The 18,826-nt window shown below is 43.0% G+C and overlaps 1 protein-coding gene and 1 pseudogene across 1 annotated transcript in view; one reads left to right on the top strand and one right to left on the bottom strand.

Annotated features, from left to right (window-relative positions):
* The first annotated feature begins 269 nt into the window (after positions 1-269).
* Positions 270-18,826, top strand: part of SLC25A20 (solute carrier family 25 member 20) — a 29,436-nt gene continuing 10,879 nt past the window's right edge. Inside the window, exons 1-4 of the mRNA XM_007088484.3 lie at positions 270-508; positions 4,617-4,709; positions 9,095-9,222; positions 12,237-12,327. Of these exons, the coding sequence (XP_007088546.1) occupies positions 404-508; positions 4,617-4,709; positions 9,095-9,222; positions 12,237-12,327 (417 nt within the window). The 5' untranslated portion in view covers positions 270-403. The remainder of the gene's footprint in view (positions 509-4,616; positions 4,710-9,094; positions 9,223-12,236; positions 12,328-18,826) is intronic.
* On the bottom strand, positions 15,382-15,477 carry LOC122236845 (annotated as a pseudogene).

Raw genomic sequence — 18,826 nt, 5'->3', positions numbered from 1 at the left:
CGCCTCCAGCACGTGGAAGGGCGCCTGGCACTAAGCCGAGCGCTGTCGGCTTCTGCGGAGTGAGCGGAGGAATGCGACGCGTAGAGGAGAAAACATTTAAGTCTGGGAAGACTTTCGGGACGGGTAAAGCTAACCGTCTGCACTTCCAACCTAGCCCGGAAGGGGTCAGGGCCAGCTCTGCTACCTCAAACCACGCCTACAGAGGGGCGGGACATCGGCCGGAAGCCGCCCCCCAGCGGAAGACGGACTGGGCAGCTTAGGCTGCCACAGGCTCCTGCCCTAGGCTCCTGCCCCGCCCACGCGAAAGTGGGTGAAAGGTCGGCGGTGCCAGCGCTGCGGCTGGTGCAGTGGAGCAGGGCAGGCCCGGAACAGACTGACACAGTGCCGGCCAGACGGACGGACCATGGCAGACGAGGTGAAGCCTATCAGCCCACTCAAGAACCTGCTGGCCGGCGGCTTTGGCGGCATGTGCCTGGTGTTTGTGGGGCACCCGCTGGACACCGTCAAGGTGCGAGGAGACTGGGGCGCGCGCGGGCTGGAGGGAGGAGGCCCCGGCCAGGCGCAGAAAGCAGCGTCTCCCACGAGGCGCAGCCCGGGGCAGAAGCGGGGCCTGTGGGAGCTTCCGTGAGAAGTCCAGGGAATCTCCCTTTCGTTCTTTTTGGGGGTCGCAGAGAAGCTGTTCTTCGAGCCTCAAAGAGTCATACAGCGCAGAGGGAGCAGACTCTAACCGTCCACCAAGGGCTCTGATTTAAAGTTCTCGGTCCGGCATTGCGCCACCTCTTTGGGGATAGGAAAGAAAAAGCACCTGCCCAAAGCTCTGTTTGCAGCAAACCTTACAACATTACCAGCAGGATTGAAACAGGTCACCTGTTAAAGCCCTCCTCAGAAAGAGAGCTAGACAGAGGTACAATTATTCTAGAGATGTCTTTTGACACATTCCTATGGGGCCAAAGTGCCCCCATCATTTCCTTCTCACTTTCCCGCCCCAGAGAGGGGGTTGGCCATCTTCAGCCTATCACCTCACATAAGCCTGATAGGCCTCTGGTGGGAAGTGATCATATCCTCAGGGATAAGCTCCTTCCAAGAAAAGCAGGTGACTGACTTCGCCCAGGGCTGCGTTGATCCTCACAACTCCCAGGTGAGGAAGCCATGGTCAAACTGAGGCTTTGGGAAGGAGGAAACTTATTAGGGCTTGTTCACTGGTCTTCCTCACATCTTGCTTCAATTCTTTCCCCTGCAGCACATTCAGCAAGACCTGCCTGGAGACCAAAGTCCATGCCCTGTGACTTAGCATTCAGAACTTCATCCTAGTTTTCTACCCTTATTTCTGGACACACATTTGGAGGAAATTGACAGATCGTGTCCAGGGTGGGCCTGTGGGGAGCCAACATGAGTCTTACAGGGTGGGAAGTCTGTGTAGGGGACTTAAGACTAGTATGAGAGAATTGTCTGGCCTCTCTTCCTACACTTGATCCACGTAGCCAGATATCTTGTAAGTTCGAGGCATTTGGAACCTCTCTTAAAACAAAACCCTCACTTGCTGCCTTATACAAGTGTTGCTCTTACTTCTGTATCCTCTTGCCCTTCTTCCCCACAGATGTTACTCTCAGGAAGGGCTCAGTGATCTCTGTACTAAAGTGTAAATGACTGAAAATGTTCCCTGGCATTTTTAACAGCCAAAAAGCCGCTTTTTAGCTTAAAACCACAAATTGCTGATTGCAGTCCTTTTGACCTCAGAGAGGCACATGGGTTCCAGTCAAAGCCTGGCCTAGGGGCACCTTCAGAGGTCCAAGGTGACTAGCTGTTGCCTAAGAAGGCAAGGACTGCAGCACTTCAGAGTTGGAGCTTGGAAAGGCTGTGTGGTAGGTGGTAAAGGGCTGGCTGAGTTCTGACTGGAGAAGTGGAGAACCCAGACATTCTGGGCAGGGCAAGAGCAGAAGTGAAGGCAGATACTGGCTTGGCAGTGGGAATCAGGCTGTAAAATAAGATCAACCATGGAGTACTTTAATGTTCTTGCTGGCTTGGATGGTTGATGTCATGATGGAACAGGTGTGAAATCTATACAGAATCACAGAAAGGTATCACTCAGAAGTTTTGATCCATCTCTCTCTCCTTACTGAGCTAGGGAGGTTGTGCCTGATTATGGAGGATCTGAAAGCCAATAAAAGGGATTTCAGATGTCAAGCAGTTCTGTTTTACATTTCTACTATTCTGTCCTGTAAATTCTTCAGACTTGCATGGCCTCTCCATTGCCTAGAAAGTGATTTCCTTATTGTGACGTGAGGCCCTAACAAATATAAGAATAAGAGATTCTAAAGAAACAGAGGAAGAGCAGGGCGAAAATGGTGCTTTGAAAAGGTTAGTATGATAGCACCATGAGAAGGACTTGGAAGCAGAAGGACTCTGAGCAGGAAAAACAGCCAGGAAGTAGACTGCAGAAGTAATTGGATGTATCAGTTATCTATCACATTATAACAACTTACCCTAAAATTTAGTGATACGAAACAATAACATTCATTAACTCTCATAGTCTTTCTGAGGCAGGGTTTTGGGAGCAGTTTAGGTGGATAGTCTGGCTTAGGGTTGTTTGTGAGGTTGCAGATGTTGGCTGGCATCCAGGATGAATAAAGAACTCTTGCAACTCAATAAAAAGACAAATAGCCCAACTGAAAAATGGGCAAAGGACTTAATATTGAATAAATATTAGACAAGCCTATAGAGACAGTAGATAAGTGATTGCAAGGGGCTTAGAGGAGCAAGAAATAGAGAGTAACTACTAATGGTGTGGAGTTTTTTTTTGTGGTGATGAAAATGTTCTAAGTTGATTGTAATGAAGGTTGCACAACTCAAAATACTAAAAACCATTGAACTGTGCACTTTAAAAGGGTGAATTTTATGGTATGGAAATTATATCTTAAAAAGCTGTTGAGAAAAAGTACTGAACCAGGGTGCCTGGCTGACTCAATCGCTAGAGCATATGACTCTTGATTTTTGGGTCTTGAGTTTGAACACCACCTTGGGTGTAGAGATTACTTAAATTACTTAAATTACCCAAAGACAGTGTCCTCCCCCACCCCCCCACCCCCCCAAAAAAAAGATGTTGTATGGGACTACACTCATCTTAAGGATCGGCTTCCACGTGGTTCATTCACATGCTGGCAAGTTGGTGCTGGCTCTTGTCAGGAGGCCTTCTTTCTTCCATACATGGCCTCTCTAAGCTACTTGAGTGTCCTTATAACATGGTGACTGACTTCCCCCAAAGCAGATAACCTGATATAGAGTCAGGCAGAAGCTGGCCTTTTTGTCACCTAGCCTTGGAAGTCATATAGCATCAATACCACCATACTCTACTTGATAGAAGTAAGTTGGCTGAGTCTGGCCCACATTCAAGGGGAGTGAATTAGGACTTAAATTTGAAGGGGAAGGAGCATCAAGGAATTAGTGGACATAATTGAAAACCACTATACTGGGTAAGAATGGGTTAGGACTTGGCCTAGGAAAGGACTCAGACAGGAAGAAATTAGGATTCTGGAAGCATCTTGAAGGACCACTCCAATAGACTTGGTGCCCATGTCAGTAAGAGTAGGGAGAGCAATAGGAAGTAGTCAGAGGTGATGCTATGGTTTCAAATCCTGAGGTAGCTAGGTTGCTCTGGCACAAATGGAACATTCATCAGGAAGGTGAGATTCCAGAGGTGATTTGAGTAGGGAGATCTTTACTTGGAAGTTGGAAGTATAGCCCTAAAGATGGGAGAGAAGGTCTGGAGATGGCCAAGTGATAGTCATCACTGAGTAGCAGCTGAAGCCCTGCAATCTGAGTTTTCTGAATGGGATCATGGACCACATGGGTAGGGTGCTAAGCCTGAAGAATGCCGGAGTAGAAAAGGAGACAAAGGAGGGAGTTCTAAGAAGGGAGGTTTCAAGAAGAGACATTTTGAAGCACTGTATATATCAAAAGGTCAAGAAGGATGAGGATCAGCAGAAGTGGGATTAAATCCACCTTACTCAGGGGTGCCTGGGTGGCTCAGTTGGTTAAGCGTATGACTCTTGATTTTGGCTCAGGTCATGCTCTCATGGTTCGTGGATTTGAGCCCCATGTCAGGCTCACACTGGCAGTGCAGATCCTGCTTAGGATTCTATCTCTCCTCTTTCTGCCCCTCCCCAGCTTGCACTCTCCTTCTCTCTCAAAATAAATTTACATATTTTTAAATACATTTAAAAAATCCACCTTACTCCAGAATGCTTTTGTGGAGTGCCTTACCTAACCACCAGCCTGCCACCACAAATAGGAAGCTGGTCATAACTATTGGCATATCACTTGAACTCTGTAAACCCAGCCTTCTTATCTGTAAACTGGGAATACCTATCCCATTGGGTCATTGTGGGATCCATTAGGTAAGAAATAAGTGGTGGAAGTGACTAGATGAGGGGAAAAAAAGGCATGCTACTAATGACATGTGAGTACAGAGTTTGAATAAATTGGAGGAAAGAGAAGTCTGAATCTAGCAGGTTAAGCAAGTGCCAAAGACATGTACACAGGCACAACTATTCTCTGTTCAGAGTTTGGCAAGCAGTTCTGTTTCTGGGAGATGATTGTGTTTTAACTTCTGGTTTCAGGTCCGACTGCAGACACAGCCCCCAAGTTTGCCTGGACAGCCACCCATGTATTCTGGGACCTTTGACTGTTTCCGGAAGACACTTGTTAGAGAGGTATGGTATCTAGGTGTTGGGCATTCCTCTTACTCAGAGGACCACATTCACAGAGTTGGTTTGTTGCTTCCCTGGGGGGATAGGGTGTCTTTCTGTTGGAGGGCTAGCCCACAGCTGCGGCTCTCTCGCTGTGCCATCCCATGCCCTCCTGTTGTTGCTCTGGAGTCTTTGATGGTTCCAGCTGCTGTTTTATATGGATGACTAAAGCTAATAAAATGGTTTTCTCATTTGAAAGGCAGAATTCAGGGTGCTTAGATGTCACCCAGATAAAGAAGGGAGACTGCTAAGTGATGGATTAAGCCTTGGGGGAGAAGTTGTTCCCATGGTTCCCACAGGATCCATGCCCAAGATGGTGCTGCCTTTTTTTCTTTAAGGCATTCTTTCTTTCATCTGTGCTTCCCAGAGCTGAGTCTCATCGGTGTCCCATTGAGGCTTTAGGCTTTGGATCTGCCCCAAATCTTCTGCGCTGGTGGAAGAAAGGCAGGGTTTACATGCCTCTTGGTCAAGGAACACTGAGCATCTGTTTAGTGGCTTGGCAGTGTGCTGGGTCCTGGGGGCCTGGTGAGAATGGCTTATACAAACCCAACTCCCTGCAGGGTTGAATAGGTTTCCTTCGTCCATATGTATGCACATCCTTGGTTTTTGCTGTGCCAGACTGACCTCTCTGCTTTCTGAAACTGCCAGAGGTCTTGGCTGTGCTGCGTGCAAGTGGGTGGGCCAGGATAGTGGAAGGAAGGCTAACCAGGAGGCAAGGGCTTAGTTAGGCCCTTAGGACTTGGACATGCTTTTCAGCCCTGGCAGGGAGCTGTAGGCTTTGGAAGGACTTTGTCACATGCTGCTTTTGTAGATCCTCCTCAGAACCTTCTCTTCCCCCTTCACTCTTTACTGTTTTCTGCCTTTGCACTTTGTCCTCAGACAGTCTTCTTACAGCGTGTGACAATGTTAGACCTTTGCAGGACCCAGGAGTGCCGACTGGTACAGTTGTGCCCCTTTAGTTCAGGAAAGAAGATTGGTTGTGAGTGCCCAGGATCTGCAGAGAGACAGGTTCTCCAGCCTGTGTCCGTGGACTCTCCAGGTGTGGAGCACCACCCTATTTCTCCTGCAGTTCTATCTTAAGCAGCAACTATAGGGGCACCTGGGTGGCACAGTTGGTTGAGCGTCCGACTTTGGCTCAGGTCATCATCTCGAGGTTCGTGAGTTTGAGCCCCACGTTGGACTCTGTGCTGACAGCTTGGAGCCTGGAGCCTGCTTCGGTTTCTGTCTGTCTGTCTGTCTCCCTCTCTCTCTGCCCCTCCCCCACTTGTGCTTTGTCTCTCGCTGGCTCTCAAAAATGAATAAGCGTTATGGGGCGCCTGGGTGGCGCAGTTGGTTAAGCGTCCGACTTCAGCCAGGTCACGATCTTGCGGTCCGTGAGTTCGAGCCCCGCGTCAGGCTCTGGGCTGATGGCTCGGAGCCTGGAGCCTGTTTCCGATTCTGTGTCTCCCTCTCTCTCTGCCCCTCCCCCGTTCATGCTCTGTCTCTCTCTGTCCCAAAAGTAAATAAAAAACGTTGGGAAAAAAAAAAAATTAAAAAAAAAAAAAATGAATAAGCGTTAAAAAAAAATGTAAAAGTGGGAATGCAAGCTGGTGCAGCCACTCTGGAAAATAGTATGGAGGTTCCTCAAAAAACTAAAAATAGAATTACCCTATGACCCAGCAATTGCACTATTGGGCATTTATCCAAGGGATATAGGTGTGCTGTTTCGAAGGGACACCTGCACCCCCATGTTTATAGCAACACTATCAACAATAACCAAAGTATGGAAAGAGCCCAAATGTCCATCGATGGATGAATGGGTAAAGAAGATGTGGTATATATATACAATGGAGTATTACTCGGCCATCAAGAAGAATGAAATCTTGCCATTTGCAACTACATGGATGGAACTGGAGGGTATTATGCTAAGTGAAGTTAGTCAGAGAAAGACAAAAATCATATGACTTCACTCATATGAGGACTTTAAGAGACAAAACAGATGAACATAAGGGAAGGGAAACAAAAATAATATAAAAACAGGGAGGGGGACAAAACAAGAGACTCATGGAGAACAAACAGGGTTACAGGAGGGGTTGTGGGGGGGGGATGGGCTAAATGGGTAAGGGGCACTAAAGAGTCTACTCCTGAAATCATTGTTGCGCTATATGCTAATTTGGATATAAATTTAAAAAAATACAAAATTAAATTTAAAAAGTGTAAAAAAAAATGAGCAATTATAACATTTGTTTTTAAAATTATTCCTTATTTTGTATTAAAGTGATACAAGCACTTGGGTTTGTTACTGAAAGGCTTGTAACAAAGTAGCAAAATGATTTATCCACCTCTTCTCCAGAGGTAATTTTTTTCAGCTTTTCCAGTTGTTTATGCTGTTTCTACCTAAAAAAATATACATTTACAACTATATTTAATACACTTTTTATATGTGTTAGCTACCTATTTGTGGTAGATGATTTTAAGTCTTAACGTTTCTTTTTTTAATGCTTTTTAAAAAATATTTATTAAACTTTTTTTTAATGTTTATTTATTTTTGAGAGAGAGAGAGACAGAGAGAGAGCACAAGTGGAAGAGGGGCAGCAAGAGAGGGAAACACAGAATCTGAAGCAGGCTCCAGGCTCTGAACTGTCAGCACAGAGCCCTATGCAGGGCCCAAACCCGCAAACCACAAGATCATGACCTGAGCTGAAGTCAGATGCTTGACAGACTAAGCCACCCAGGTGCCCCTATTTATCTATTTTGAGAGAGAGGAAAAAGCACACACATGCGCACACGCAGGGGAGTTGCTGAGAGAGAGAACCCCAAGCAGGCTCCGCGCTGTCAGCACAAAGCCCAATGTAGGGCTTGAACTCAAACCGTGAGATTGTGACCTGAGCCTAAACCAAGAGTCACACTTAACCAACTGAGCCACCCAGGTGCCCCTAGTCTTACATTTCTTTATGCCCTCTTTCTGCCCTGCCTGTATAGTTTTATCATATGTTGTGGTTTAATCCAATTTACTGTTTTCATGATTACAACTTTATATATATTTTTTTCCTCTTAAGTAATATAGTATGATGCGCATTTTATTTCTTGTGTGACTTTTTGTTTTTCTTGAGGTTAGGTAAAATAATTGTGTCAGTTTCTTTTGCTTGTGTTTCTTTGAATTGCTGTCTCGGTTATCTTGTACCTAAGAAAGCTCTGTGGAGTACCTTTCTGTTTGGTTTTCCACACTGCCTAAACAGTTGTAATCTGTTCTTCCACTGTGAGTTGTTTTGCTTTGTTTTTTTTTTTGTTTTTTGTTTTTTTTTGGGAAACTTCCCTTCTGGGGTCCTCTATCCTCATACTCTTGTGTGGACTGGCTTCTTTCCAGGCCCACAGTACCCAACGCCATCCCAGAAGCCTCCTTTTACCTCTCTTGGGCTCAACCCTTGGTCTCCTGGGTCCCAAATCTTTTTCCCTGGTTACGAACCTCATTTGGTTGGGATATCTGTTTGTCTGTTTATTAGCTACTGGCATAGTTGATTTTATCACAAACTACATGAGTGAAAATTGATGTGCAGTCTTACTATTGTTTCTAATAATAAAAACCCTCTGTCTTAGTACTTGGAAAATACAAAAATTTCTTAATTACCTGTCATCTCACTCCAAGGAAGTCAGATCACATTGTACATCTTATCTTCTAGCCTGCCTTTTTAGTGGTCTCTAAGTAGACTTAATAGCATCTTCTCATGTTACAATGTGATTTAATGGCCGTGTGATAGTCCATTTATGGAATTCCCATCATTTGTCTCGTTAATCTTCTATTTGGGAGTTTTTTGGATTATTCCAAAATTTTGGGAGCTTATAAATGCCTAATGTCATTCTCTTTTTACATCTCTGAGTATTTTCTTAGAATAAACTTCTAGACACAGAATTTCCTGATGAAAGGGCATGCTGCATATTGCCAGATTGTTTTCCAGAATAAAAGCTGTTTCTGGTTTCTTCAGCAGTGTATAAAAGGACAACTATTTCTGGGGGTTTCTTCCTTTTTTTTTTTTTTTAAGTTTATTTATTTTGAGAGAGAGAGAGAAAGAGATGCAGGAGGAGAGAGAGAGAATGCCAAGCAGGCTCTGCACCATCAGCACAGAACCCAAGGCAGGACTCAAACTCATGAACTGTGACATCATGACCTGAGCTGAAACCAAGAATTGGACACTTAACCGACTGAGCCACCCAGGCTCCCAGGGGTTTTTCTTCCTTTTGAAAGTTCTCTTCACTCGGAGAAGAGGTGAAGGAAGGAAGCCACAGTTTAGAGGACACAGTACGTCGCTGTTTCAGCAGTATAAAGGGTACTCGTGTCTATAAACAGCTTCTGTTTCTGTGATTCCTTGCAGGGCATCACGGGGCTATATCGGGGCATGGCTGCCCCCATCATTGGGGTTACCCCCATGTTTGCTGTGTGCTTCTTTGGGTTTGGTTTGGGGAAGAAACTGCAACAGAAATGCCCAGAGGATGTGCTCAGGTGAGTACTTACAGGTCTGGAGCACTTGAAGCTGTTCCACCTGGTGGTGTGACATGGGTCAAAGTGAAAAATCTTGGCAGATAGGGAGTGGCTGTCCCTCTGGACCCCTAACACTGGCTCCTGGTTGCTCCACATGAGGGAGGTACTTGAGCTTCTTTTGCCCTGTGAACCAAAGGGAAAAAGAAAACAACCCCGAATCCTCCCCCATCTTCCCTACCAGGTTGTCATAATTTCTTCTATGAAGTAGTATCACTTACTGTGGATATTAGTAATATCAACCCCATAGCATTGAGAGGTCTGAATGTGAAAAAGTATGTAAAATGCCATGAACAGTCCCCAGTGCTACAGCAATGACAACAGCAGCCTTGTCTTCCATCCCCTGCTTGGGAAAAGGGAAGGACCCTTAACCAACTCAGTCACCCAGGTGTTTCTCAATTTTTTTTTTTTTTTTAGTGTTTATTTGGTTTTGAGAGAGAGAGTGTGTGTGTATGAGCAGGGGAGGGGCAGAGAGAGAGGGAGACACAGAATCCAAAGCAGGCTCCAGGCTCTGAGCTGTTAGCACAGAGCCCGATGCAGGGCTTGAACTCATGAACCAGGAGATAATGACCTGAGCCGAAGTTGGACACTTAACTGATTGAGCCATGCAGGTGCCTCTCAATTTTTTTTAATTAAACCTTTTTAAATTTTTAATTGAAGTATAGTTGACACATAATATTAGTTTCAAGTATATAATGTAGTGATTCAACAATTACATACATTATGAAATGCTCACATGGTAAGTGTAGTTCCCATCTGTCACCATACAAAGTTATTACAATATTATTGACTATATTCACTATGATGTACTTTTCATCAGACCAGCTTCTTGGCATGCAGGGGCATTCAGAGTGGAAACATGGGATGATAAGATGTCCTCAGTCTGAGACTTGCAGGGTGACAACAACTCCTGGGAAGGGCTGCAGGCAGCACAGATCCCACAGAGGCTGGCCAGGCCTGGGTCCAAGAGTTTGAGGGAGGAAGCCCAGGGTGCTGTGTGGTTGTTTTCTGTCACTACTTCAGGCCACAGCATGCTGAGTAAGGGTCTAGGACGTAGATGAGATGCTTATAATGTGAAACTATTTCTGGAGTCCTTGTGACCCTCTGAATGTGACAAGCTTCTATAAATAGCCACAGGTGGCCACGAATGTGAATGTGTATGGGGTCCTTTTGAAGCTGTGTTTGGCTGTTGGTAGTCCAAATGTCCCAGGGACACATGTCTTCTCTGAGAAGCTGGTATTCTAGCTCATGTACCAGCTCATAGTTATACTGGGGCGATGCACTAAAACCCCCAGTGGGGTCATTGTTAGTACTTAGACCTGTGGGTTGTATTCCCTGTACAATCACATCAGCATACAAAGAAATACCCTTCCTGCTTGAGCAAAGGTTGAGACACTGAGGACCCCACTCGTATAATCTTGCCATGTTTTAAATTCTGGACATCAGCCCTGCCATGTTTCCCCTCCCTGCAGTGGTATTTGAGGATAGTATGGAAATGAGCATTACCAGCATCTTGGAGTGGATCCCCAAGAAGGTTCAGACTCACAGATACCAGCCTAGGGTGGGGGTGGGGAGTGGCAGAATGGGCCAGGCAGTCATAGAGTGTCTAAAGAGTTCTCTGGGCACACACAGAGAACCCATTCAGAGAAAAGTCCTTATTCCCAAGAGATGGGGATGTGCCTGGCCTGGAGTATGGGCATCCTGCAAAGTACAGAGCATGTTGGTCTCCTGAGGAGAACTTCAGTTGCTGAGAGGGGTCCTCTTGGAGACAGCAGTGTGAACTGTGTCTGTGAAGGAGGCCGTGCATGAAAGCAAGTCTCTTGACTGTTCGAAAGCCAACCTGTGTGCTAGGTCTGCATGCCTGAGGTATATGTGTGGGCCTTGCCTGGAGTGAGAATATAAAACAACAACAACAAAAACAGGGCTGTTGAAACGTATGCCCTACCTAGAGGGAAGGACTGCAGTAGATGTCTCTCTACTCCGTTTGACATCTGTTCTCCAGGTCTTGGGCTCTTGTTGAGTGGGACCTGGCTGAAGGCTCAACTGTCAGAGGTTGGGGTCAGGAGGGGCCTGAGGCTCTGGCAAGTAACTGAAGATTTTTAGTAACCTTTCTTAAATTGTGGAGGCTCTGTTGAGATGTTAGTTATAGCTTTGTGCTCCATTGCCTCCTGGTGACCCTTGTATTACTAATAGAAAAGGAGATGCCAGAGGTAGCACAGACAGCTGTGTGCTATAGATACCTGGAGCCTCACCTCCAAATACTTCGTGTGGTTTATTCTGTAGGGGCCAGGGTGAGGATCCATCTCTCTGGCCACTGAGGGATCATTCCCTGCCCAGAGGGCTACAGAACTCATCATGCCTCTCTGGGTACCATCCCTGTCTGGGCCTTTTTCAGCATCTTAACAGCACACTCTTTGCAATTGGCCTGGGTGCCCCTCATCCTGTGGAAATGGCCACAACTGTCCCCCTAGCCTTGATGCTGTCTCGCTTGAGTCTTGGCTTAAAATGTTCTCAGGCCCTTGCTGATCCAGAGGAAGTGAGATTGGAGGGAAACTGGGGTTGACTGAGACCTAAATCTTGAGTTGGAGGCTTTTTTCCACAACAACCCTGAGTTTTACAAATGGGGAGTCAAGGCTCAGTGAAGCCTAAAAACTAATCTGTAGTCATTGTGCATGACAGGCCCAGGCAGGGAACTATGTCTCACTATAAAGCTTCTGTGGGTGAGGCCAACTGAGTGTGCAGGTGGCCTTCTTGACCAAGCTCATATTACTCTTGGTACTGAGACCTCTGCCCTGGAAAATTTGACCTCAGAATACACCTAGAACTTTGCTTTTGTGCAAAATATGATTTATTTCTGCCGGGCTTCTGCCTAGTCCAAGTGCTTATTTTTTCTTACAAAGTCATCCTTCGTGCTGGGATTGCTGCTGTCCTGGGTGGTTAGTCACAGGGGTTGCCTCTGGTTTTTGTTTTCAATACAGCTACCCCCAAATATTTGCAGCTGGGATGTTATCTGGTGTATTCACCACGGGAATTATGACCCCTGGAGAACGGATCAAGTGCTTGCTACAGGTAAGGGTATGAGCTGGTGTGGGGGAATGTGATCTGGGGGGAGGCAGCTAGCTTTTTCCATTCAGTATGCAATTTTGTGTGGATGTTTATGTCCTTTCACCCTTTATAAAGGCTTCAGGTCAGGTGTGCAAAACAGTTTCAAGGTTTTCAAGAGCATGGAAGCAATCGTAGTAGAATCGAGAACCAGGACAGTGTAACAAACCAACCAAAATGTCACACCTGTGATGTGTCATTCTAGACTTATCCACTCTTATTAACAGTACTTCAGGAACTCTGAAAGGTGAACCGTGTTTCTTCAGAGGTGGAAGGGAGGCTACTTCTGCCTGTGTATCTTATGTCTCTACCAGTTGCCCAAAGACTCAGTGCCCTTTGAGTACCTGGCTCATTGACAGCCAAGGGTGTGAATTGGTCTCCTGCCTTACCACACAGGCTCCTTTTAAAACAACAAAGTTACTGCTGTTTTCTTCTAATAGCTGAAGTAATTTAACACATAATTCTTGCTAGAAAATTTTGATAATGCAGAGAAGCACAAAGAAAAAAATGTATTTATCACCCATGATACCACCCCACTGAGGTAACCACTGGTATGTTTTTATGTGAATTCTTCTAGCCTTTTTGGTAAACATGTATGTTAGGAAATGTTAACTTTTGAAATAAAATTGAGGTCACATAATGCATTAGTTTTATAACCAGCTTTTTTCACTTGATGTATCCTAATTTTCTGTGGTTGTTTTTCTCAAGCATCATGTTCTGTATCTTATTTCATTACATGGCTGTCATTTACCCAATAATTCCTTATCTGGGGCATGACAAATTATATACGATAGCGAAGATCTTTATAAATAAGTTTTTGTGTGTATATCTGATTCTTTTCTTTTCTTTTCTTTTTTTTAATGTTTATTTATTTTTGAGAGAGAGAGCCAGGGAGGGGCAGAGTGAGAGGGAGACAGAGGATCTGAAGCAGGCCCCTGCTGTCAGCGCAGAGCCCAATGTGGGGCTCCAACCCACTAACTGTGGGATCTTGACCTGAGCCAAAGTAGGAAGCTCAACTGACTGAGCCACCCAGGCACCCCATGTATACCTGATTATTTTCTTAGAATAAATGTCCAGACATGAAATTAGTATGTTTAAAGGTGTGTACATTTATTTATTTATCTATTTATTTATTTAAACTTTGTTTATTTTGAGGTGGAGGGACAGGGAGAGAGCTAGAGAGACAAAGAGAATCCCAAGCAGTCTCCATACTGTCAGCACAGAGCTCAATACCGGGCTTGATCCCATGAACCATGAAATCATGACCTGAGCCAAGATCAAGAGTCGGACGCTTAACCAACTCAGCCACCCAGGCACCCCCTAAAGGTGTATACTTTAAAAAGTTTTTAAAACATATTACCAAATGGCCCTCCTATAAAGTCCTATCCCTTTCTATTCTCAGTCAATAATACAGGAGCACCCACTGACCAGGAAACTCTGCAGCATCTAATTTACAATCTCTGCCAGTCTCATGGGTGAAAAATTTGCATTGTTTTAATTTTTTCATGTTTTTATTTTTTTAAATGGTTGTTTTTGAGAGGGCACAAGTGGGAAGGGGCAGAGAGAGAGGGACAGAGGATCTGAGGCGGGCTCTGCATTGACAGGCAGCCTGATGTGGGGCTCGGACTCACGAACCACAAGATCATGACCTGAGCTGAAGTCGGTCACTCAACCAACTGAGCCACCCGGAACCCCAATTTTTCTTGTTTGTATTGTTTCTTTATGAAGTACCTATTTTTCTTTGCTCATTTGTTTGTTTTTTTGGCTTATAAAAGCTTTGGACGTGTTAAGGTTGTTAATTACTTACCGTATGTGGCAAGTCTTTTCCATGGTTTGCATTTGTCATTTAATTTTGTGTATTTTTTTGAGCTTTTAACAGTGCAAGCTTTATTCCAATTTTGTGTATTTTTTAATTAAGCTTTTTATTTTGAGATAATTATAGATGTATGTGCACTTGTAAAAAATAATGTAAAGGGAAAAATAATAATACAGAGAGATCACATGTACCCTTTATCCAGTTTTCCCATAAAGGTAACATCTTATAAAACCCTAGAACAATATTACATCCAGAATATTGATATTGATATGGTAAAGATACAGGATATTTCCATCATTGCCATGGCCACATCCATTTTCCTTCTCTCACTCTAGTTCTTAACTGGCCCAGCAACCATGAGTCTATACTCCATTTCTATAATTTTATAATTTCAAGAATGTTATATAAATGGAATCATACTATAGTAAAGTTCCCAAGTAAACTTTTTGGATTGGCTTTAAAAAATTTTTTTTTGTAATTATGAATTCTTTTTTGGGGGAGGGGGAGGGACACACCGGCGGTGGGGTGGGGTGGGGCACAGACAGGATCTGAAGCAGGCTCTGCACTGACTGACAGCAACAAGTCCAACGTGGGACCTGAACTCACAAACTGAAATGATGACCTGGGCCAAAGTCAGATGCTTAATTGACTGAGCCACCCAGGCGCCCCTGGATTGGCATTTTTAACTCAACATAATTTTCTGGAGATTCACCAGATTGTTGCATGTATGAATTATTCATTTCTCTTTAATAGTCCATGGTGTGTTTAACTTTTCATCCATTGGAGGACATCTGGGTTGTTTCCAGTTTGGGGCTATTATGAATAAAGATGGTATAAACATTTGTATTCAGAGGTTTTGCTGAGAAAATAAGTTTTCATTTCTCTGGGATAAATGCCCAGGAGTACAATTGTTGAGTCATATGGTAGTTGCATGTTTAGGGTTTTTTTTTTTGTTTTTTTTTTAAAGAGAGAGAACAAACATGGGAGAGGGGCAAAGGAAGAGAGAGAGAGAGTGAGACAGGGAGAGAGAGAGAGAGAGAGAGAGAGAGAGAGAGAAAGAGAGAGAATCTTAAGCAGGCTTCTCGCTCAGCACAGAGCCCAATGTGGGGCTCGATCACGCAATCCTGGGATCATGACCTGAGCCAAAATTAAGAGTCGGAAGCTCAACCACTGAACCGTCTGAGCCACCCAGGTGCCCCTTTACCGTTGAGTTTTTAGAGTCCTTTATTCTAGATACTAGTGGTTTAAACTAATAAGAACAAATACTATGCTTGATCTTAGCCAAAATGCCGAGAAGTGATAGATAGATACTAGTGGTTTGACAGATACATGGTTTGCAAATATTTTCTCTCAGTTTATAGTTTGGCTTTTCATCCTCTTAACAGAGTATCTTGAGCAAACATTTTCTTTTTAATGTTTATTTTGTGCTCCCTCTCTGTGTGGGGAAGGGGCAGAGAGAGGGAGAGAGAGAGAATCCCAAGCAGGCTCAGAGCCTGATGCAAGGCTCGAACTCATGAACCATAAGATCATGACCTGAGTCAAAACCAAGAGTCAGATGCTCAACTGACTGAGCCATCCAGGAACCCCTTGAGCAAACATTTTTAATTTTAATAAAGTTGGGTTTGTTAATTTTTCTTTTATGGATTGGACTTTAGGTATTTGAGGCATTGGGTCTCTTTACCTAGCCTGAGATCCCAGATTTTCTTCTGTGCTTTTTTCTAAGTATTCTATTTTTTTTTTTTTTTTTTTTTTTAGAAACAAAAGAGAGAGACAAAGCAGGAGAAGGGCAGGGTCAGAGAGGGAAGGAGACACAGAATCCAAAGCAGGCTCCAGGCTCTGAGCTATAAGCACAGAGCCTGATGCGAGGCTCGAACTCATGAACTGAGATCATGACCTGAGCCGAAGTCAGACGCTTAACTGCCTGAGCTACCCAGGTGTCCCTAAGAATTCTATTTATAGTTTAACATTTTACATTTAAGTATGTGACCCCATTTTGAATGAATTTGTATATAATGTACAAAAATTTGCCTATGGCTGTCCAATTGCATCAGTGCCACTTGTTGAAAAGACTTATCTTACTTCACTGAATTGTTTACATTATGTTAAAAATCAACTCAGCATAGCAGCACCTGGGTGGGCTCATGCAGTTAGGCGTCTGACTCTTGGTTTCGGCTCAGGTCATGATCTCACGGTTCACGAATTTGAGCCCTACATCAGGCTCTGCGCTGACAGTGTGGAGCCTTCTTGGAATCCTTTGTTTTCTCTCTCTCTGCCCTTCCCCTGCTCATGCTCTCCCTCTCTCTCTCAAATAAATAATAAACTTAAAAAAGAATCAACTGGGCATATTTGTGTGGATCTACTGCTTTGTTCTGTAGTTCCTTCCATTGATCTATATGTCTATCCTCTTACTAATACTACACAGTCTTGATTAATATAGGCATGTACTAAGTCTTGAAATTGAGTAGACTGATCCCTCCCACTTTATTCTTAAAAAAAAAAAAAACTTATTCTAGTTATTCTAATTGCTTTGTATTTCCATATAAACTTTAGGGTAATATAGAAAATTGAGAAAAATTTTGCTGAGATATATGTTAAATCTATAGGTCAATTTGGATGAAATTGATACTGTTTTGAGTCTTCCAATTCATGGACATGGTATGTCTCTCCATTTATTTAGAACTTTAATTTCTTTCATCAGTACTGTGTACTTTTAAGCATCTAAATCCTGTACATGTTTCTTTAAATTTATATTTAAGTCTTCTCTCTTTTTTTGACTTTCAAAAATGGCATTGTAGGGGTGCCTGGCTGGCTCAGTTGGTAGAGCATGTGACTCTTGATCTCAGGGTTGTGAGTTCAATCCCAAGTGTTAGGTACAGAGATTAAAAATAAAATCTTTTTAAAAATGGCATTGGGAATGGTACTGTAAGTTTAATTTTGTTATCTACATGTTCTTAGCTAGCTCATAGAAACACAATTGATTTTTATATGTTAATCTTATGTCCTGTGACCTTCCTGAATCCCTTATTAGTTCTAGGATTGTTTTTTTTATACAATCTGTGAGATTTTCTATGTAGAAAGTCATGCCATTTGCAAATAGAGACAGTTTTATTTCTTCATTTCTGATATGTTTAACTTTTATTTCCTTATTTCACTGGCTAGAACTTCCAGTACTATGTTGAATAAGAATGACGAGAATGGACATTTTTGCCTTCTTCCCAATCTTACAGGGAAGTATTCACTATTTCATTGTTAAATATGTTAGATATACTTTTTTTTGTAGATGTTCTTTATGAAGTTAAGGAAGTTACCTTCTTTTACCCTTTTTTCTGAGAATTTTATCATGAATGGATATTGACTTTTGTCAAATACTTTATTTCTGCATGTATTGATGTGATCATGTGAGTTTTCTTTAACTTGTTAATATGGTAGATTACATCAATTAATTTTCAAATATTGAACCAACTTTGCATTGCTAGAATAGACCCACCAAGTTGACATGGTGTATAATTCTTTTTATATGTTGCTGAATTCTATTTGCTTATGTTTTGTTAAAGATTTTTGCATGTACAATCATGAAAGATATAGGTCTGTCATATTTTTTTTTCCTGTATTGTTTTATCCGGTTTTGATATTAGGATAATACTAATTTCATGAAATGAATTGGGAAGTGCTCCCTTTTCTGTTTTCTAAGAGAGATTGTAGAATTGGTGTTAATTCTTTAAACCTTTGTTAGGATTTTATAATGAATTATGGATTTGGGAGAGAAGAGTTTTAAAATTATGAATTCAATTTTCTTAATAGTTACAAGGCTATTCAAATTAATTATTTCATGTTGGGCAAATTGTGGTAGTTTATGTTTTTGTTTTCTCATCTATGTTGTTAAATTGTGTGTAGAGTTGTTTGTAGTATTCCCTTATTATCCTTTTGATGTCTACAGGGTCTGTGGTTGTATCTTCTGTTTTATTCCTGATATTAGTAATTTGTGACTTCTCTCTCTTTTTTGTCAGCCTCACTAGAGGTTTGTTAATTTTTTTGATCCTTTCAAGAAAATAGTTTTTTGTTGTACTGATTTCCTCTATTTTTCTGTTTTCAATTTCATTGGTTTCTGCTTGTATCTTTATTATTTACTTCCTTTTGCTTGTTGTAGGTTTAATTTGCTTTTCTTTGTTTTTGTTTTTGTTTTACAAATGTTTATTTTTGAAAGAGAGAGCATGAGCAGGGGAGGGGCAGAGAAGGAACAGGGGGACCGAGGATGTGAAGCAGGCTCTGTGCTGACAGTGGAGAGCCCAATGCGGGGCTTGAACTCAAAAACTGTGAGATCATGACCTGAGCCACAGTTGGAACACTTAGCTGACTGAGCCATCCAGGTGCCCCTTAGGGAGGTTTTTGAGGTGAGAGCTTATTAGATTGTTGATTTGAGCCTTTTCCTCCTTTCTAATGTATGCAGTCAGTGCTATAGGCTTTCATTTCAGCAGCACTTTAGCTATGTCTTACAAACTTATTTATATATATAAGTTTATTTATTTAAGTAATCTCTATATCCAACATGGGACTCAAACCCACAACCCTGACTGAGATCAGCACTCACGTGCTTTTCTGGCTGAGACAGCCAGGCATCCCAAAGTTAGATATATTTTAATTGCCAGTCAG

This window comes from Panthera tigris, chromosome A2 (genome assembly GCF_018350195.1).
Source record: "Panthera tigris isolate Pti1 chromosome A2, P.tigris_Pti1_mat1.1, whole genome shotgun sequence".
Classification (NCBI taxonomy): domain Eukaryota; kingdom Metazoa; phylum Chordata; class Mammalia; order Carnivora; family Felidae; genus Panthera; species Panthera tigris.
Note: the sequence above shows the minus strand (reverse complement) of the source record. Positions and strands in the feature narration are given on the sequence as shown.